Source organism: Amphibalanus amphitrite, unplaced genomic scaffold, assembly GCF_019059575.1.
Source record: "Amphibalanus amphitrite isolate SeventyFive unplaced genomic scaffold, NRLGWU_Aamphi_draft 000469F_arrow, whole genome shotgun sequence".
Classification (NCBI taxonomy): domain Eukaryota; kingdom Metazoa; phylum Arthropoda; class Thecostraca; order Balanomorpha; family Balanidae; genus Amphibalanus; species Amphibalanus amphitrite.
The window spans coordinates 303693-325167 of record NW_024881963.1 but is presented as its reverse complement, the minus strand read 5'-3'; the positions used below and the strand labels follow the sequence as shown (position 1 = coordinate 325167).

At 48.9% G+C, this 21475-nt stretch overlaps 1 protein-coding gene across 9 annotated transcripts; it reads left to right on the top strand.

Annotated features, from left to right (window-relative positions):
• The first annotated feature begins 24 nt into the window (after positions 1–24).
• Positions 25–4632, top strand: LOC122392114 (HAUS augmin-like complex subunit 1). Of its 9 annotated transcripts, XM_043386665.1 has the most exons (5): positions 753–801; positions 2541–2608; positions 2894–2992; positions 3113–3166; positions 3529–4632. In XM_043386665.1, exon 5 carries the CDS (start codon positions 3642–3644, stop codon positions 4479–4481), a length of 840 nt encoding a protein of 279 aa, XP_043242600.1. In that variant the 5' UTR covers positions 753–801; positions 2541–2608; positions 2894–2992; positions 3113–3166; positions 3529–3641; the 3' UTR covers positions 4482–4632. The 9 variants fall into 9 exon arrangements, with proteins under 9 accessions (XP_043242597.1, XP_043242603.1, XP_043242601.1 ...); XM_043386662.1 differs by lacking the exons at positions 753–801; positions 2541–2608 and adding an exon at positions 25–45; XM_043386668.1 differs by lacking the exon at positions 2541–2608 and having other exon boundaries at positions 722–801.
• Positions 4633–21475: the final 16843 nt, after the last annotated feature.

Sequence of the window (21475 nt, the reverse complement as noted above, 5' to 3'; positions counted from 1 at the left end):
TGGTTATCTTTTGAAATTCACATCACATTCTCAACACATTCGAATGTGAATTTTCAACCATCAGTTGCCATCAGTTAGCACTATTTAGCCCAAGGCCCTAAATACAAGGTTGCACGGGACTAATTTCTACTAAACCTACCAGAATATAGTTTCACGGTTGGATATTTAAATAAGTAATCAATCAAAACTTCTTCATTATTATCTCGTAATCATTTACAATCAATTTTATAAATATACTTTTAATTTTCTTGCCATTTACGGGCAAAATAACTTTCTAGTATTGGGTCAACATAGTGGTGTAGCAGTAGGAACCATATCTGGCAAAACCCCAATGCCTACATACAGCAGAAAAGCAGCCACCAGGTGTCGCCACAGTCGCCCCACAGATGTCGCGCGCGTCGCTTATCGCCGCACTACCGATTTCCATAAGGACGCATATGTACGGATATGTAAGGGAAAGTCGCCCTTAAGGATTACGCTTACATCCTTTGCTTATAAGGTCGATGTTTGGAAATTGGGAGGGGCTCGGCTATTTTCGACCACGGATATGGCTTTATCACATGATGAGGAACATGCTGATAAGCGTTTAATGTGTCATAACAGCACCCAAGTATTTTTAATCATTTTTCAAAAATAGCCGTTCTGCCGTATCTTTCAGTGCAAGGTGCCGTCGGTCATCCCCGACGTTACGTCACTCCGGGGATTGCCAGATTTTCCTACTAGACTTCGACGCCCCCTGATTTAGCCATTATTGTCCTGGGATGAACTATTAATCCATGGCACTGGTTAACACTTTAAAGGGCAGGTACATAAACCATATCAATCAGTATAGTGATAGGTACTGGGTACTGTGCCCTAATCAATCAGTAATAATGACAATGTAATCAATGTCATAAGCAAGACAAAGAGGCATTAAAAGTTATTTCTCACAAAGACAATACAATGACAAAGTACATAAATTCAGACATTTAGACAAATTCAGACTTAACAGCATTACACCGGTCTTTTATTTTCCACTGATGAAGGCGCTTTGTTGATTGATCGAAGCGTATGATTTTATTTACATTTGTCGTATTGTCAATTGTCAATTGTCTGTGATGAAAAACAATGTTGATGTAACTCTTCTATTAAAACTACTTGCAAAACAAGAAGAAAAGTAGGTAGAGTGGGGCAAAGCTGCCACCTTAAAGCTTCGGCATTAGTAGGGCAGACGTCACACGAAGGTTTTCCAACTGAGGAGAGGCGCTGTAGGTTTGTAGGTTGTAGGGTAGGTTTGTAGGTTTGTAGGGTAGGTTTGTAGGTTTGTAGGTTGTAGGTTTTTAGGCTGTAGGTTTGTAGGTTGTAGGTTGTAGGTTAGGTCAGGTTAGGTTAGGTTTGTTTAGGTTTTGTCAGAAAAAAGCACCTTTGGGTATAGCGCCTGCCGCCTCTCCTTGGTTGGAAAACCTTCGTGTGACGTCTGCTCTACTAATACCAAAGCTTCTTATGATGCTGATGCTTGATTTTTGAATTTGGAAAGAAACTTTCAATACCAATGTGATCCCTATTAAATTGCCTTTTATTTCAATTGCATTTCATTTCCATTCATTTGGGTGATTGTGAGCTGGGGACCCCAGTTTGGCTATCTCAGCTCAAATCTGATGCTAAAGGTGGGATGGTCGCCTTAAGTATGATATAAGGGTGTCCGTCAAAATTCGTGGAGATATGCTGTCCCACGATTTCAATAATGCCTCACGTCAATAAATGAGCTTATTTTAGCGTAACACGGGTCCGTACGCGAGATTTGGACATTTGATTGAAGAAAAAAATCATTGAAAAGGCAACAGCAAAGTGGCAAAAAAAAAATTTGGACATCTTTCCAAAACCATGCTTTTGTGTGCCTATGTATTTTAGCTTGTCCCACAACCTGCGAAAAAAATCTACAGAGCTGCTGTGTAGTTATTTTTAGAGATAATTGAGCGCGAGGGAGCGTTGTGAATAGCAAAAACATTGAAATTTCTCTTCATGGTTCTTATTTTTTGGTTATACAATTTAGCAAGACTGCACAACGCAAAAACGTCTGTCCCACGGTTTTTGGCAAACTTTTTTCTGGGTCACGTTTTTTTCTGGGTCACGGTACTTAGCTCCTCATTCAAAGCATTACGGACCGGGTAAGCAGGGTCTGCAGACTTGCATATGGTCCTATCCCGCGAAGGCGCAGAGAGCGGGGGCGGAAACTGAAAACTGTCAGTTGGGCTGGGCGAACCCAGGGGAAATCATCTCCTGCGTGCCATAAGATTTCTTTATTCTGGGTCACACGCCCTTGTGGCTTGTGGCTGGTAAGTGTCGAAAAGAATCATAGTGTCGTGTTGCTGCGTGCTCAGGTACTCCAGATAAGATGTACTTGGAGATTAGTATTCGATAACAAACTTGCCATATTCGGAAAACTGTAAAAACCATTCCCCTGGGTCACGCATTTTTTTCTTCTGGGTCACGAATTTTAGCGTGACCCAGGAAAAAAATCGTGACCCAGAAGAGAAATTCTGCCCACCTACATCATCAAGACATGCAAGTCTTTCCGCCTGCGTGTGGAGAAGGTCATTGCCGATAAGGGGGTTATATCGCGCATGAGGTGAGTGCACGTATCTGGTTTGATAATGCGTGACCCAGAAGAAATTTTTTTTTCTGGGTCACGGACCATTTTACGCGCATGCGCAATGGCATTTTTTTGAATAATTTCAACTGTGAACAGCCTAGGGTGCATGGTTTATGAAAAGGTAATGATTTCTAGGAAATCAGTTGTGGGACAAATATCGACCCAAATCTCCACGAATTTTGACGGGTACCCATAACTCCTTGTCACATTTCAAGGCAGCTAATGTTTCTTAACATGTAAATGATGCTACTTTGTTCACAGGCTGGGTAAAAATAGTATTGACCCATGAAGAAGGCAGTTTCTCTTGCCTCAGGACAGGCTGATAGCAGTAACATTGCAGACGGCAAGGATACCAATAAGGCACGTATTTTATGTTACTTGAATGCCCCTTCACCTTAGATGTCATATAAAGCAATTACCCCCAACATTTTTGCTGCTCTAATGGTGAATAATAAAGTACTGCAATTTTTTGCTTTCCAGCTAAGGGAGCTGCAGATACTGGATGCTGAACTAGGAAGCTTAAAGAGGGGATCTGTAAGTATTTTTGAGTATTTGTTATATTTACATGAATACATTTGATAGATAGACGTCTTTATACCGATACAGAGGTCTATGATTGATATTTAATGAACTTATTTTGCCTGTACAAATACCTAAAAACAGCTTGTAATAAAAGCTTGTAAGCAGTAGTGGCAGAACACCTTCAATCAAGGGGGGGGGGGCACTGCCGACTTTTAGTCCCATTCTTTCCATGCAACGCCCATAGGGCTAATGTTAAACTGCCAAAATTAAAGGGGGGCACGGTGCCCCGGTGCCCTCCCTGTTCCGCCGCCTATACTTGTAAGTTGTATGTGTGTAACGTCAGCCTGCTGATACTTGTTTTGTGTGTTGGCCAGCGGGTATACATTCAGCAGCCCAACAGCCAGGTGTTCTTCTTGGGAAAGCTGCCAGAGGTGCGTTCTTCAGTGAAACAGGAGCTCAAGTCGCATGGTAACGTGACGCTGACGCAATGAACAAGGAGATCGTCAAGATAAACCAGTGGCTGGTGGACACGCTTGGCACAGCGGACGTGCCTGCCTACGAAGTGGACCGGCGCACGCTGTCGCTGCTGCAGCAGTTGCAAGCTACTGTCGACGCCAATGACGAGCACGCACGCCGGCTAACGGAGCACCTGCGCGTCACGCGCGCCGCGTACGCCGCTGAGCAGCGCCGACTGGAGGCGGCGCAGCGCCGTCTGGGCGTGGAGCGTGTCCACCTGGCGTCCGACTCCCAGCGTGTGCTCTCGGCGCTGGCGCACTCGGCGCAGCTGCTCGGCCTGGACCGACCGAGTCCGGCCGGTTTGCTGCTGGAGCACGCCCGCCTCGAACGGGAGCAGCAGGCGCTGGCCGCGCGACTGGAGCGCGAACAGGCCGGGCTGCGCGGGCAGCAGGCCGACGTGAAGCAGCTGCTGGTGCAGGAGGCGGCGCTGGAGCGGCAGCTCACCGAGGCGGCCGCGCAGCAGGGCGCCGACGAGGCTGTCATTCAACAGAAACTGGCCAAATCGCGCTTCCTTTCCGGAAAGATGCAGGAGTACAAGAGTCTCGTGAGAAAACAAGAGGGCATTCTCGCCCAGCGAGGATTCTCTGAGGAGCTCACGCACGACATGATTTTGCGGCGTTTCGAGTTTCTGACGCAGAGGCGCGGCTCCCTGGAGCAGCTGCAGCTGAAACTGAAGCAGTTCGGAGAACTGCCACCCGATGCCGACCTGGCGCGGGTGAAAATCGCCGAAATGGAAGCAGAGCTGGAGAAGCTGGAGGCCCAGTTCAATGACAAGATTCACGGTATACATACAGCCGGATCGAGCGGATAAGCACGACGGTCCTTATAGCGTTTTCCGGCTTTGTTTTTAGGCAGTTATTCAAGGCCGAAAGTTCATCGTTGGTCGCTCACTCCGCCAATGTAACACTTCAATAATGTGCGCTCGCTGTTTGTAACAAAATAAATGTTTAGATGCATATGAATTACTTGCTTTTGTTATTTTTTCTTTTTTACAAAATTTTGGTAAGAGTTTTGGAATCTGTGTGCAACATACTACGTAGCTACACCCTCGGATGATTGCTCTATGTACCTATGTCTAAGCCTTTGCGAAATTTGTTAAAATAATCATCCCATCTTAAAATTGGATTTGAGTTGAGATAGCCAAATTGGGGTCCCTGGCCCCTAGCCCACAAGCACCGGTTTCGACTTTCAGCACTCTCAACATCGAGAAATGCCTGAAATAGAAGATATTGAACTTCAAAGTTGCAGCACTTGGATTCAGAGGGGCTAATAAGTAATACATTTGAATCCCCCTCTGACTTTGTGACGTCAGCGCAGATCTAGCGATTTTAAATCCGAAGCTTAACCCGGCCGCGCCCGGCGTATTTGGAAATTCCGACCTCGACGAGCATCTGTGGTAGAAAACCACCACTTTCGTAGGGGAAACTACTGCTGTCTGCTACCATTTGCACTGCATGTGTCGCTATAGTCGCGACATCTATGCAAATAAACCCCTTATAAACTGCTTACTGCGACATCTGTGTGCGCCAATTCTAGTTAGCGATTAGCTAGAGCACCAGGGTGGATCCATCCGGACTTTCGGTTTGGGGGTGGGGGGACTCATGTCATGGGTCCAGTGGCGTATCCAAGGGGGGATCCTGGGGGTCCTAGGATCCTCCCTGGAGCAAAAAAAAAATTTTTTTTTACTCGAAAAAAAATTGAAAACTTTGAGGGCCCTTTTCACCACTTACATTTTTTTTTACATAATGAAAAGTATCAATTACATTTTAAGGGACCCTTTTAGGACTATCAGAGGACCCCTTTAGGCCAACGAGGGACCTTGTAGAGTAAATTAAGGGCCCTTTACAACGAACAGGACCTTCTCAGGCACACAGAGGGCCCTCTCAGACACACAGAGGGCCCTCTCAGGCACTCAGAGGGCCCTCTCAGGTACTCAGAGGGCCCTCTCAGGCACTCAGAGGGCCCTCTCAGGCTCTCAGAGGGCCCTCCCAAGCACTCAGAGGGCCCTCTCAGGCCCGAGGGCCCTCTCAGACATCTCGAAGAGGTCGAAAAGAGCCCTCTGAGCTCAAAGAGGGCCCTCTGAGATAAAAAAGGGCCCTCGGAGGCAACAGAGGGCCCTACAATGCAACAATAGAGCCCCCTGTGGTCACCACAGGTCCCTCTGAGGCGAATAGGGGGTCCTTTTAGGCAAACAGAGGGCCCTTTGAGGCAAACAGAGGGCCCTCTGAAGGGGCGAATAAAGGGACCCTCTGAGACGAACGGGGGCCAGAGCCCAGAGGGCCCTCTCAGGCACTCAGAGGGCCCTCTCCGGTACACAGAGGGCCCTATCAGGCACACAGAGGGCCCTCTCAGGCTCACAGAGGGCCCTCTCAGGCACACATAGGGCCCCTCAGGCACACAGAGGGCCCTCTCAGGTACACATATGGTCCTCTGAGACACACAGAGGGCCCTCTCAGGTACACAGAGGGCCCTCTCAGGCACACATAGGGCCCCCTCAGGCACACAGAGGGCCCTCTCAGGCAAACAGAGGGCCCTCTCAGGCAAACAGAGGGCCCTCTCAGGCAAACAGAGGGCCCTCTCAGGTACACAGAGGGCCCTTTCAGGCACACAGAGGGCCCTCTAAAACACACGGAGGGCCCTCTCAGGTACACAGAGGGCCCTTTCAGGCACATAGAGGGCCCTCTCAAACACACAGAGGGCCCTCTCAGGCACACAGGAGGCCCTCTCAGGCACACAAAGGCCCTCTGAGACACACAAAGGGCCCTCTCAGACACACAGAGGGCCCTCTCAGTCTCTCAGGTACACATATGGTCCTCTGAGACACACAGAGGGCCCTCTCAGCCACACAGAGGACCCTCTAAGGTACACATAGGGCCCCCTCAGGCACACAGAGGGCCCTCTCAAACACACAGAGGGCCCTCTCAGGTACTCCGGGGCCCTCCCAGGCACACAAAGGGTCCGCTAAGACCAGCAGAGGGCCTGTTAAGACGAACAGAAGGGCCTCTGAGGTACGAGGGTCAATTTCAGGCCACAAGGTATCCTATGAGGCCACCAGACGGCCCTCTTAGATCAAATATGGTCCCTGGAGGTCACCAGAGGGCCCTCTGAGGTGAACAAAGGGCCCTCACAGCCACCTCAAAGAGGGCCCTCTGAGATCGAAGAGATCAAAGAGATCAAAGAGGGCCCTCTAAGGCGAATGGAGGGCCTTCAAAGGCCGCAAAGTGCCCTCTCAGGCCACTGGAGGGCCTTCTGAGGTGATATGATGCTATGTCAGACCACCATGAGCCCTATGAGGTCATCAGGCCCTCTGAGATCAAAGAGGGTCCTTGGAAGTCATCGGAGGACCCCTTGAGGCCCCTTGAGGCGAACAAAGGCCAGAGGGCCCCTTAGACACCACAAAGAAGTAAAAAAGATCACTCTGAGTTCAAAGACAGCTCTCTGAGATGTAATAGGGCCATTTGAGGCCTCTGAGGGCCCTCTGATGCCACAGAGAGGCGCCCGCTGATACCAAAATAGGGTCCTCTGAAGTCTGAAGCCACCAGAGGGCCCTCTAAGACGAATAGCGGGTCCTCGCATCCACTTCAAAGAGGGCCCTCTGAAAATCAACTGGCCCTCGGAGTCAGTGTCCCAAAATTGTATTTTGGCTTGGGTGTCAGAGGGGGAAATAGGTCACCCAAAAGGGGGATAAGAGTGGACAACTGTCAGTCACAGGGCAGCCGGAGCCCTCTGAGAAGGTCACTTGAGCCTTACACCAGAGGGCCCTCTGAGGTGATATGAAGGCTATGTCAGGCCACTATGGGCTCTATGAGGTCAGCAGGCTCTCTGAGGAAAAGACTGGCCCTCTGAGGGGAACAGAGGGCCCTTTAGGACAATCAGAGGACTTTTTAGGCCAACTAGGGGCCTTAAGAGGTCAACAAAGGGCCCTTTGGGACACAAACAGGGCCTCTCAGGCCACCAGGGGCCTCATGTATTAGACAAACATACGGCCATCTGAAGTAAAAGAGGACCTTTTGAGGTAAACAAGGGACCCTGGAGAGAAAACAAAGGGCCCTTTCAGGTACCCAGAAGGGCCATGGAGGCCACTAGAGTGCCCTTTGAGGCCAGTGATGGTCTGCAGAGGCTATCAGAGGGTCCCTCTGAGGGTAACAGAGGGTCCTTAAGACGACCAGAGGCCCCCTTGAAAATGCAGGTGTCACAAGGCCCGGTTTGCATCAAAGGTCAGGTAGCTATGCCCAGTTTTGGCTGTCTGTTGCCGACGTGTTCCGAACTATCGCAAAAAAAAACGATGTGGTGGCACCCACCCTCCCACTCGGCCGGCCAGGGTCCTTCTAACCAGGGATGCGGAGCCGTGGAAATTTCAGACGTCTCCGGCTCCAGCTCTGGAGAAAAAATCGGATTCGGCTCCGGCTCCGGCTCCGAGTAAAATGGTCCGGCTCCGGCGGCTCCGGCTCCAATACTCAGTACATCCTCTATACAATTAAATACGGGTGGAAGAGAAAAGATGAAGGATTGGTTCACGTTGCTTCTGTATTTGCATAACAAGGCTATTTTGAATACCACATGTTTTACTGCCTTGTACTGTCAAACCGAACTATGTAGGTCAATAATTTTTTCCTCTTCAAAAAAGCAGCCGGAGTCGCCGCCTTTTTGGACGGCTCCGGCTCCGGCTCCGGCTCCGGGCAAAATATGCCGGCTCCGGCGGCTCCGGCTCCAGCTCCGGCTCCACACCCCTGCTTCTAACTCGGCTTCTGAGCCACGTACCAGCACGCCAAAGGCAGCGTTCGAAAGGACGCAAACAATAATGACGAAATTACTCTGGTCACTTTTTAGATCAGGTCAAAGGTCAGTTCACATAGGTCATCCAAGGCTAAATTTCGCCAATTTTCTGGTCCAATTTCGACAATTTTCAACAAACCACCGCATCACTCGGAAATGAATGCCGTGCCGGGGAAAAGCGTAGTTAATAGCTCTTTTAACCCGCGCCGGGCCGGTGCTCTGAGATTCCGCGCCGGGCCGGAACGGGGGGTGTCTGAACACCCCCCCTTCTAACTCGGCTCCTGGGCCACGTAGCGACACGCGAAAAGCGGCAATCGAAAGAACGTCCAAAATAAGGACGAAAACACTAAGGTCATTTTTTGGGTCAGGTCACCAGGGGTCACCAAAGGTAAAATGTTGACTATTTCAACATTTTGGAAACTGCCAACGACTATCTCGGGAACCGATAGAGCTACAGCGCCAGAGAAAAGGGCATTCAATAGCACTTTTACAGACCTTTCTGAGTAATGTTCTCAGATTTGACCTCAGGTCAACGGTTTAGCCTCCAGAGGGCAAACACTCCAAAAATAGCCGTTTTTACGAAAAACGTTTTTTTCGGCAATAACTTTTGACTCAAAAGAGTCATGACATTAATTTTGCCAGCATCGTGTTCCTCTCGTCGAGACGCGTCGAATGAACTATAATTGGACCTTGAAAGGTCAACTTGAAAATTTGACCTCAGGTCAAGGTCATGACCTGACCGGAAAAGGTCATGTTGCATATCAGTCGATCCGCAACGTCGAGTCGAACACATCTAAGGCGTTTTCAGCGCTCTAGCACGCCTCTATCAGAAGTTATTGGCGAAAAACTGTTAGATTCTGTTCGTGACCTGAGGTGACCTCGGGGACATAACGAGGGGTCACAGTTGCCATTTTCCGATTCAGTGTGCCAATTTTACTTACATCTCGATGTTAGAGAGTGTCTAGAATAGCGTTCGTGCAAAACAGACGCTTTTCAATTTTCTCCCATTGACTGATAGGTAATGGAGAGGCCGCGATGTTCACCTGACCTTAGGTCACCGATATCAAAATTTCGAGATAAACATTTTATAGATAATGTTGCTCTTATCAATCGCTGAAAGTTTCAAGGCAATCGATCAATCGGTGTAGCTATGACGAGCATTCTTATTTTTTCTGAGGTGAGGTCACTTGGCGTGACCTGGTGACCTGACCTAAGGCGACCTGGGTCTGAAATTTTTACAACATGTGCGGAAAAGATGCACAAACAGGTGTGCCAAAAACGGCGGCGCTCGGCGCCGCCGTTTTTGAGATATCTGCGAAAAACCGCAGGGGGGTGTTCAAACACCCCTCGGCCCGGCGCGGGTTAACAGGTCCGTTTCGCCGTTTCCATCCTCAGGACATTCAAATCCTTCTCCTCCATGCCGCAACCCATGATCCAGGCTGGACCTGGACGGGCAACTTTATACCATGCGGGCGGCTCCCATTGGAGCGCACTGCAGCTCCTAAGGAAGCACATTCGTAACCGGGTGCGGTGAGCACTTGGGGGGCTGGTCGGCCTGTCCTGTTGGACAGGCTCAGCCCCGGTGACTCACCAAGGTGCCCGCCCAGACCAATGTCTCCCTCAATTCCTATCATCGTTCCGGCCCTGAAATGGTCTGGTCAGACCGAAAGGGTATAGCCCAACGAAACAAACAAAACTCTTTTGACACTCTTTCTGTAATTTGTGCTCAGATTTGACCTAGGGTCAACGCTCCAGCCTGGGCCCAACCCAAGGCGGGGCTAAACTGTGCTCAGATTTGACCTAGGCCTGTTAATTGTACACCTGTTATCTCGGAACATTTTTATGTTTCTACAGCTCTGTAGGGCTGACAGCTCTTCCTGCGAAACCTTTTTTGGGTCGAAAATGGCAGAACATGACGTCATTTGCGGCCAATTTATCATAGCCTCTGGAAAAAACAATGGTCACAATGTGTAAAATGGATGCCCGTAGAGGTCCTGAAAGTTTGGTGGGGATATCTGCAGTCATTTAGGAGATAGCTACGGAAGAGGACAGGGGGCCGTTTCGCCTCCCCCCACCCCACGGGACGCGGGTTGAACGCCCTTTCAACTCAGGCTACAAGGGCCCTTTTGCCACTTAAGGGCCCTTTCAACCCAGTCAGTCAAGGGCCCTTTTGACTGCGGACCCCCCCCCCCCCCCCTGAGAGAAATCCTAGATACGCCACTGCATGGGTCACTCATGGCCGGCCCGATCCCCGGCAATCAAAGTTGCTGAGCGGTGGGGGGGGGGGGGAGGAGAAAGGTCCAATATATTGCCACAAAAGACATGCCTCTTGCCTATAGGTATATATCGCATGCATTGGTATTAGCATTTAGCAGTGTGCCTCCTGAGATGTTAGTGATTTTTATCAATTCATCGAGTTGACGATTTGAGGATACCTTTCTCAAAGTGCCTATCATGCAAGACAAAAATTAATGAAATGATTTTTACAAAAAAAATAGACAGGTGGGACTCCTCACTCCTCAGAGACCATTGTAGCTGCAGTTTAATAACTCAGAAGTTGAGTCACGCGTGAAGCCCTTTCTAGTCAACTGGAAAGACCCAAAGGAGCCCGCCTAGGGCTCCCAGAGAATGGTGTAGGCCCCCAGGAGCCCGCCAGTGACCCCATGAGTGATAAATGAGGAATACCAAGTGCCTGAAAGTGCTAAACTAAAGAAATAATATATTTTGCAGACCAATTCCTAACATTATTCATATCAATCGCTGAACGTTTCAATGCCATCGTGCCGTCGGTGTAGCTATGAGCCGGACATTTTAAGTTTTTTTTTCGAGGTGAAGTCCGCTGGACTGACCTGGTGAAGTGACAATTTTAACTTCGTTAACCTCAACTTCCGGAACCGACTGAGCCGGTCCCGTAGCTCAGTCGGTAGAGCGTTGGACTCCGCGAGGTGAGATCTCGCGTCCCGGATAACATAACAGTCCGGGTTTGAAGCGCCAGGGGCACTCGATGTTTATGAGCCTCCTGACAGGTATGGTTGCGGTTGGTGGCAGGCCGTAGCCTGAGCTAATTAAGACAGTGAGGGGACCGGCCGTGCGCGGCTAGGTGCGTACGACTTCGGACTCTAAATTCTGTCATATATCCAGAATTGCGCGATCGGAAGATGGAGGGCAGGGGCCGGCCAACGCAACAAGATCTGCTTAGCTCCTTGTGAATCCTACCATTCAAGAGGCCCGCAGCAGTGGACTAAATTTATAAGAAAGCTTACATATTTTCCGCACATGCTGTTAAAATTTCAGACCCAAGTTCTTAAAGTTAAAAAATAGCGACGCGGAACGCTGCCGTTACTACTTACATCACGTTACGACCTTCCAGACCAGTTGCACCTTAAGTAGTTATATGTACCTACTACCTATATTATGTTTATCCTATGTATGTGCTGTCCAATGTCCATAGATGTCGCAACTGTAGCGACACATGCAGTGCAAATGGTAGCAGACAGCAGTAGTTTCCCCTACCAAAGTAGTGGTTTTCTACTACAGACGCTCGTCGAGGTCGGATTTTCCAAATACGCCCGTGCCCGGGGGTAATCCCACGGGCGGTTCTCCCATATAGGCAAGGTAGGCAGTGGCGTAGCCACGGGGGGCACGTGCGCCCCTCCCCCCCCCCCCCATCGGGTCAAGAAGGCCCCTCGGGCCCGAGGAGCCCTGCGGCGCCAACTGGCCGTTGAGTGTCCATACCGGCCAAATTTAGACCCAGAAGGGCCCCACAGAGCTTACAAGAGCACCTCATGGGCCCCTTAGTAGCCAAACGAGGATCCCCATCGGGCCCCTTGCCGGCCTTTGAGGGCCCCTTGGCGGCCTCTGAGGGCCCCTTGGCGGCCTCTGAGGGCCCCTTGGCGGCTTCTGAGGGCCCTTACCGGCCTATGAGTACCCCTTACCGGCATGAGGGCCGCTTGCCGGCCTCTGGGAGTCCTTACCGGTCCATGAGGGGCCAGCTCTATGGGCCCACCTGTAATAGCCCTACACCAATGTCTCTGAGTGCCCATAACAGCGACTGTGAGGGCCCTCACCAGCGCCTCTAAGGGCCCACAACGGTCTCGAAGGTCCCCCACACGGGCCCGAGGGGCCCTGTGGCGCCAGTTGGCCGCTAGACTCCACACCAGGCATCGGTAGGATTGTGATTGCAGGATTGCAAAATCCTGATTGCATTCCTTTTTGGTGGATTGCACCTGGATTTGAAATCCATTCCAAAAAACAGGATTTGATTGCGGATTGGATTGCATCATACTTCCAATTTTTGCAATCCAATCCGGATTGTGTTTGATTAGTGCTTTGAAATGGTTTGTTGCGATTGAAAATTATGAGATTGGCTTCATCGGCTTAACCCGCGCCCAGATGGGGTCTGCCGAGCAACGCGGTCTGATGGGGGGGGGGGGGGGCATTTTGGCCCCCCCCTCAGATCTCGAGAACCACGCAACATAGCGACAAGCGGTAAACGGTGTTGGATAGCCCCAACGGGGAACTACCTTGTGACCCGATTTCATTGACCTCGGTCAAACCGATGACGTCACAGGTCAGGTCAAAGGTCGAATTTTCACCGTTTACAGGCATTTCAAGAAATGCGTTGTAAAATCGAGTAAAATGCATTTCATTGAAAATCATCGATGGGGAAATGATCTTCAAACACATATTTTGCTATTTGAGGTCACTGATACCAGGTCAGGTCACAGGGGTCAGGTCACTGGGGGGTCACAATATGAAAGTGTCGTGTGATACATGTTTTATGGTCCATTTTACATGACAAATGCGATTATGTGGATCAGACAGACTTTAGGGCCAGCTTAGGTCACGTTTTGGTCAAGGTCAGGTCAAGGTCAGGTCAAGGTCAGGTCAAATTAGGTCAAATTTCAAAGTTGATATTTTTGCATAAAATGGGTATCGATTCGATGCAGCTCGTCACGGGGAGTTCAATGGTGGTCTCCGTTTTGCGCTACGAGGTCTAGAATTGCTAAAAATTGAGTTCAAAATTTTGACGTCATCAATTTTTAACAGTTTTTTCGCTATAACTTGGCCAAAAAAAGAGGTATCGATCTAAGATTTGGTATGTATATCGAAGAGCGCAGGGACTATCACATATATTCCGGTTTTTTCGAAATTCGAAAAATTTATGGAAATTTTTTGAGTTTTTCTAAAAAAATCAATTTTTTTGATTTTTGGTGGTAAAAATCCCAAAATTTCGAAAATCCGAGATAGCAGTTTTGTAGCGCCGTCTTTTCTCTACACAACCAAATAAAGAACTTTAAAATTGCTTGTTAACTGTAGAATTGGTGAGCGTTTCAAGATGTCATGTTTTTTGCTCATTTTTACTCGAACATGACCTCAGTTTGACCTCAATAACTCCTGACCTGAGGTGACCTGTGACTTGAAATTTTGTGTGAAGGTGTCAAATTGATGCCCGGTAAGGTACCCAAAATTTGGCGGCGCTGCGCGCCGCCGTTTTTGCGCTATTTAAGAAAAACCACAGGGGGGGGGCCAAAATGGCCCCCCCATCAGGGCGCGGGTTAATGTACTTTGCTATCAAGGGCTTTACATCGAAACTTGAAATAATTTAAACGCTTTTAATTTTAACGCTCAAAATAATATACGCTGATGAACTACATAGGAAGGGCAAAATTACGTATTTGAGGGCGAGTTTTGAAAATATAAAACACTGGTTGGGTAGAGGTTTAAATGTGGGGGTGTTTGAGGCAAAAAATATTTCCCATAAAATACCTGTGCCTTAGATAGGAAGTACTTGCAAGACTAGGTACTAGAAATGGGTGATTTGGGGACGGAGGCATGGCCCTATGCCCCCCTCCCTCCCCAGATCTACTAGTGCACATAATAATACAACAGGATTGCAAAAAAGGATTGCGGATTTGATCACAATCCAAGTGAAAAAAGGGGATTGCGGGTAGGAATGCAATCCACTTCGGCACTAGGAATGTGGATTGGGAATGCAATCCTTTCAAAAAGGATTTTACCGATGCCTGCTCCACACTGACCATATTTCGACTCAGACGGGCCCCACAGGGCTCGTAAGAGCACCTCACGGGCCCGTAAGTAGCCACACTAATATCTCCATAAGAGCCCACGCCGGCTTCTGGGGGCACCTTGGCGGCCTCTGAGGGGCCCTCGGCGGTCTCTACCGGCCTCAGGGCCATTGCGGGCCTGAAGTCCCTTACTGGCCTATTAGGGACCAGCTCTAGAGGCCCCACACCTGTCTCAGATGGTCCCACACCAATATCTCTGAGGGCCCCATAAGGGCGACTGTGAGGGCCCTCACCGGTGCCTCTGAGGCCCCAAACCGGCCTAGAAGGGCCCACACACGGGCACGAGGGGCCCTGTGGCGGCAAATGGCCGCTGATGGTTTACTGGTCATATTTCTGGTTATATTTCGACTCAGAAGGGCCGAACAGGGCTCGTAAGGGCATTTTATGAGTCCCTAAGTAGCCACACTGAGATCTCCATAAAGCCCCTACGCTGACTTCTGAGGGCCTTTGCTGGCCTCTAAGGGCCCTTACCGGCCTATTAGGGACCGACTCTAGTGGCCTCACACCCGCCTATGATAGCCCCACACAATTTTCTCTGAGGGCCCCAATAACAGCGACCGTGAGGGCTTTCACCGGCGTCTCGTAGGGCCCCACACCCCCAATTATGAGGGCCTACACAAGTACCTCTAAAGGCCCTACATCGGTGGTTCTGAGGGCCCCGCACCAGCGACGCTGGCAGCCCCACACTGGTAACTCTGAGGGTCCCACGGCGTCTGATAAAATTATGCCGGTCTCTAAGGACCCCATAGGGCTCCTCTGAGATCCCCTTGTCGGCCTATGAAGGGTCCTTAACAGCAGCTCTAAGGGCCCCACGAGCGCCTGTGATGGCCCTGTGTCTCTGAGGGCCTCCACATCGGCGCCTGTGAGGGGCCTCACCGGCGACTGTGAAGGCCCCACACCGGCGCCTCTGAGCGTCCCAAGGCGCTCCCACACTGCCACCTCTGAGAACCCCACATCAGTGCTTCTGAGGGCCCCACACTGGCATCTCTGAGGGCCCCACACCAGTGCCTCTTAAGCACCTATATCGGTGTCTCTGAGGGCCCATCATCAGGGCATCTGAGGGCTCCACACCTGCGTATCAAATGGCCACCCACCGGTGACTTTTGAGGGCCCAACATCGGCGTCTGAGAGTATCGTGCCAGTCTCTAAGGACCACAGAGGGCTTATGAAGGTATCGCCGACCTCTGAGGACCTCTTGCTGGCCTGAGGGCCCTGGCTGATCTCTGAGAGACCCTGCCGGCTTGTAAAGGGTTCGGACCAGCAGCTCTAAGTGCCCCACATTCGTCTGTGACGGCCCCACACCAGTGTCTCTGAGGGCCCGCTGCGGCTACTGTGAGGACCCTTACTGGCGCCTTTCGGGGCCTCACACTTGGACCTCGAGGGCCCACGCCGGTACCTCTTTGGCCTCAGTCAGCAATAATGCCATTGCCTACCTCTGAGGGCTCACACCGGCACTTGTGAGGGCCTCACATAATGCTTCTAAAAACCCCTAACCGGTGGCTCTAAGGGCCCTACACCGGTGATTCTGGGGGTCCTACCAAAGGCACCACACACGTCCTTTATAGTCTCGCTGAACTTCAATCCCATACCGGCCTTCTGAGGGCGCCACGCCAGTGCACTCATTGCCCCACACCGGCAACTGTAAAGGCTTCACACTGACGTCTCTTAGAGTCTCACACCAGTGCCTTCCTCTAAGGGTCCCACACCGGCTCAATGGGCACGGCCACTCACCGGTAACGCTGATGATCCTCACCGGCGACTCTGAGGGTCCTACACTGGTGACTCTGGAAGCCACCACCAGCCTCTGAGAGCACCACGCCGGCCTCTGAGGGTATCACGCCAAAACCTCAACGGATCACCCCCCACCCCCCCCCCCCCCCCACCCCCCACACACACACCGGCGCCTCTGAGAACCTCAAAGGGCTTGACCGGTGCCCCTCTGAGGGCGCCGCGCTGGCATCCTAAGGCACCACGCTGGTCTTTAGGGACCCTACCTACAGGCATTCTGAAAGCAGTACACAACTTTTAAGCAGCCACGCTAAGCACTCAAGAGTCCCACGCCGGCATCTGATGGCCTCTAAGCTTTTGACTTTCGAGCCTGGCTAAAGAGGGCCCATTCGGCATTCCAGGCGTGAGCCTGCAGGACGGGATCCAGCCACATGCCTCTCACCCACTCTGGGGCCCAACAGAAGACCGAGGACTCTTTCAAGTCACTCAGCTTCAGATGACTCTTGAGTCTCTTTGCGGGTTCAGATGACTCGTTGTCTCGGTAGGCTCACATCAAGCGATCGCACAGGGCCATTTTGGGGCTTCGATGGTCGTTTGCGATCAGAGCGTCTCACCTGACGTTCTCATGGGCTGAATCCGCTAGGTGAGTCCCTTTGACTTATCAAGCCCAAAATGTTTCCGTACGGGGTCTAGAACTTCGAAAAAATCATTTTTCAAAAACAAAATTCATTAAAGTTTGAATAACTCCCACATTTTGAACCGATTCTTCTAAAAATTGGTATGTACCTAGGTGCACATAGACAACTTCCCTGACATATATTCGTTTTTTTTCGATGAACTAAAAATTTTGGATTTTTAATTATTTTCACAAATCAGTTTTTTTAAGAAAAAAAAATTGGACCAAAATCCAACATAAAAAAACGGGGTAGCCATTTGATAGACAAAGTAGAATCACGTATAACCTTTTTTGTTATGTCTTGATTCCTTTAAAAATGAAGATGTTAGCGGCGTTTGAAATTTTGCCGTTTTTTTAGGCGAAAATGGCGGACATGACGTCACTCAAACGTCATTTTCTCAAAATTTCCCGACGGATTTCGCCCAAATTTACAGGAAACGTGTTAAATTGATGTCCTATGTACTGAAAGTTTGGCGTCGCCAGACTGGTGTTTGATTCATCTGTGATTGAATCGATTGGATTGAATCAAACAAAATTTGTTGAATCAAAAAGGTTTGATTCACCGTCAGGATTGTTTGATTCACAAGCCATGATTGAATCAAACGCATTGGGAATCAGGGTTGATTAAATAAAAAAAATAATGATTCATGAACTTAAAAAAAATTGAAGTGAACGAACATAGTTCATACTTCATTATCAACAAATATTAAAACCCGCGCCCCAGTGGCGGTCTCAGCCAACTTCGCCCTAGTGGGGGGGGGGGGGCATATGTTACCACCCACCTCTAACTCAAAAACTAAGAGGGCTAGAAAGACGCGGTAAAAAGCAGTCGATAGCTCTCAATGCGTACGTTTAAAAGTATATCGGTCATTTTTCACCTTAGAGCAATATTGGGGTCACCAAAGGTCACCAAAGGTCAAAATTTGCCAATTGTCATATTTTTCAGAAAACATGCCGCTATCTCAGGAATTATGGTAGCTAGAAAAACGCATGGAAGAACAATCGATAGCTTTTGAACTCTTCTTTTGAAAAGGTCATTATCAATATTGACCTCAGGTCAACGGTTTAGCCTCCAGAGGGCAAAAACTCCAAAAATAGCTGTTTTTACGAAAAGTGTTTTTCGACAATAACTTTCGACTACAAAAAACCACGACATTTCTATTGCCAGAATCGTGTTCCCCTCGCCGAGACGCGTCGAATGAACTATAATTTGACCTTGAAAGGTCAACTTGAAAATTTGACCTCAGGTCAAGGTCATGACCTGACCGGAAAAGGTCATGTAGCATATCAGTCGATGCGTCTCAACAAGACAAACACAATGAGACCATCCCCAGCGTTTTATCTCTTTCCAATCGCGAGTTATTGGCAAAAAACTGTTTGTAGCCTCTAATGACCTCGGATGACCTTTTTAGAGGCTATCAGCAAAAATGACACCTTGGTCATCACGAGTGGACTAAATCATTGTGATTCTGAAATATTTGGACTGTTCGTATGCGTACACACGGCTCTAGAGGCATTTTCATTTTTCTCCATTGACTTGTAATGGAAAGGTCACGCCACTGACCTGACCTTAGGTCACGGATATAAAAAATCCGAGATATACAAATTGTAGGCGCCCATAACAGCATGCAATCCACCAAGTTTAAAACCTTTCTGACAAACACTGCAGGCTGGACATGATTGCAAACTTTTTTTAGGCTTGGTCAGCTAACTTGACCTGGTGACCTGACCTGACATGACCTGGGGTCAAAAATTTCACACATTGTCCAAAATTGATGTACCAAAAGCTAACCCAAGCGGCGCGGCGCTACGCGCCGCGGTTTTTTATTGACACGCAAAAAACGCGACAGGGTGGTAACATATGCCCCCCCCCCACTGGGGCGAAGGTTAACACTACTGCCATTACATGACAACAAAAAGAACACAACAAATACAATACCTACTATCCCTGATTTTTTGTATAGGTATTTTATTTTTTAATTGAATCAAAAAAGAATCATTCAAAAAAAATTGGCTGAATCAAACGTGAATCATTCCTTTTATTGTTTTTTGATTCTCTGAATCAAAAGGAATCGATTCACCAAATTTTTTGAAGGAATCAAACGGTGATTGAATCAAACAAAAATCAAATGAATCAATGATTGAATCGATCCAAAAAGGTGAATCAAAAACCAGTCTGGGCGTCGCTAGCGTAACGCGTTTAGAAGTTATTGGCGAAAAACGGGAGGGGGCAGATTCTGCCCCCCCCCCTCCAGCCGGGCGCGGGTTAACCCGCGAGTTGCTGGGGGGAGGGGCGTTAAACGCCCCCACTTTTTTCGCCGCCCTATAGCATAAAGGCGCGCCAAAATTTTGGTACCTGTAGGCAGGGCTGCGGAGTCGATGGATTTTCGGCGACTCCGACTCCGACTCCGACTCCGGCTTTCAAAAACCAGCTCCGACTCCGACTCCGACTCCGGGCAGAATTGTCGACTCCGACCGACTCCAACTCACGACTCCCACTCCGCAGACCTAGCAGGGCTGCGGAGTCGACAGATTTTTGGTGACTCCGACTCCGGCTCGGGTTTCTAAAATAGACTCCGACTCCGACTCCGACTCCGGTCACAACTGTCGACTCCGACCGACTCCTACTCCGACTCCGACTCCGCAGCCCTGCCTGTAGGGAATTGAGTGAAGTTTATTGTGACAAAGTTTCAAAAAAGCCGGTCAGAAAACTTTTGAGATATCGAGGTTTTAGTCAGTAGCCTAGCGGCGGAACACCTGCAATTAAGTGGGGGCACTGCCAACTTTTGGTCCCATTCTTTCCATGCAACGCCCATAGGGCTAATGTTAAAATGCCCAAATCAAAGGGGGGCACGGTGCCCCGGTGCCCTCCCCGTTCCGCCGCCTATGGTTTTAGTGACGTCATGATGTCTGAGTTTTCTACCAAAAACGGCATATGTTCAAAAAATCATATATAATCACAGAATAAAGATACAGACATGCCGTAAACGCCATTAGACTGTCAAATACCATGAACAATCAAATGGCTATCTTCGATAGTTTCTATTATGGTTCCGCATTTTCCAAAATCTTGAACTGAATCTTGGCAATTTCTTGTGACTATACTTGTATGTAGGGGAAAGTGGGGTAAGACGGGCACCTTAACTTTGGAGCCATTTTTCGGCCGGTTAGAAACATCATAGAAACGGGAAACTGAGTGAAAACCTTTTTTAGACATTTTACTTCCATTTGCCAGAAGATGAGACTTAAACCTGATTCAACAAATAAACTGCAGCTATTTTTGCAAAACCTTGCAAAAACCCGTCTTACCCCACCCATGGGGTAAGACGGTCACATGGGTAGGGCAAGGCGGCCAGCTTCTTTCACCGACCAGCATAGCTCGCAACAAATGCCTGAGATTAGCCGCATTGATACAGTCGCTCTTTGGTCTCAAGTGCTTCGGAAATGGCAGTATACGAGATTCGTGCAGAAGGCGTATGCTCGTATATAGGCCCTAGTTCAGAAGCCATGTAGAACCGTTTTTCACATTCATTATTCGAGAATAAACTGTGCCGAAGGAATATTGCTAACATGTCTGTGAGTATCGAAATCGAACGTAGGTATTCTTATTAGAAATGCTTCTTTTTTCCTACAGCAACAAAAATATTTTCACCATTACAGACCCATTGGATTCATAGTTGCCCGTCTTACCCCAAACTCAATGTCAGAAGTTCAGCACGATTTGCACGATTTTTCTCTGTGGACAATTTGATGCAGACAAAGCAAATCCGCGGTAATTGAACACTGGTTGCATATGAGTGTACCACAAGTGATTGCGAGTTTTTAACTCTACAGTGCACTGCACGCAAATGCTTGCACAATATACATTATGGATGTTTTCAATGAAATGAGTGTTTTAAAGAAATCAAAATAAAAGATTATCGACTGAACACAAATTCACCAGACTTCAATGGTGGTGTGTAGTTGGAAAGGCAATTCTGGTCCTAATTTTTCTCGCCCGTAGCGCTATTGTTTTGGTCTGCAGAAGGGGTGCCCGTCTTACCTACCCTGACCGTCTTACCCCACTTTCCCCTATGTTTGTATGTATTTACGATCATGGGCGATCCACACATGGCGTGGCGATTACTGCCCAGAGTCTGAGTCGGGTATAGGTATGCATGCAGGAACAGAGACCAGTCAAACAACAACAACATTCACACACACGCACACGCACACGCACACGCACACACAGGAAGACTATATACTTCACGACATGATACATGCATTTCTTAAATTTAACTTTTTGAACCAAACACGTACACATATGATAAAATGAATGTCACATTCGTGTTCTACGCCCATAATTACCCATAAAACATGTGTCACAGGCTGCGAATATCAGTTTTGATTTTCGGGGAAATGTGCCTACCTGGTTGACCTGACCTTGACCCTGACCTATGCTTGACTGACCCCTATATGGATCTGACACTCTTGTAGGCCTTATATGAAGGCTTGTGCACTGTTTTGACAGAGTTTATGACAAGAGACGCCCATTGC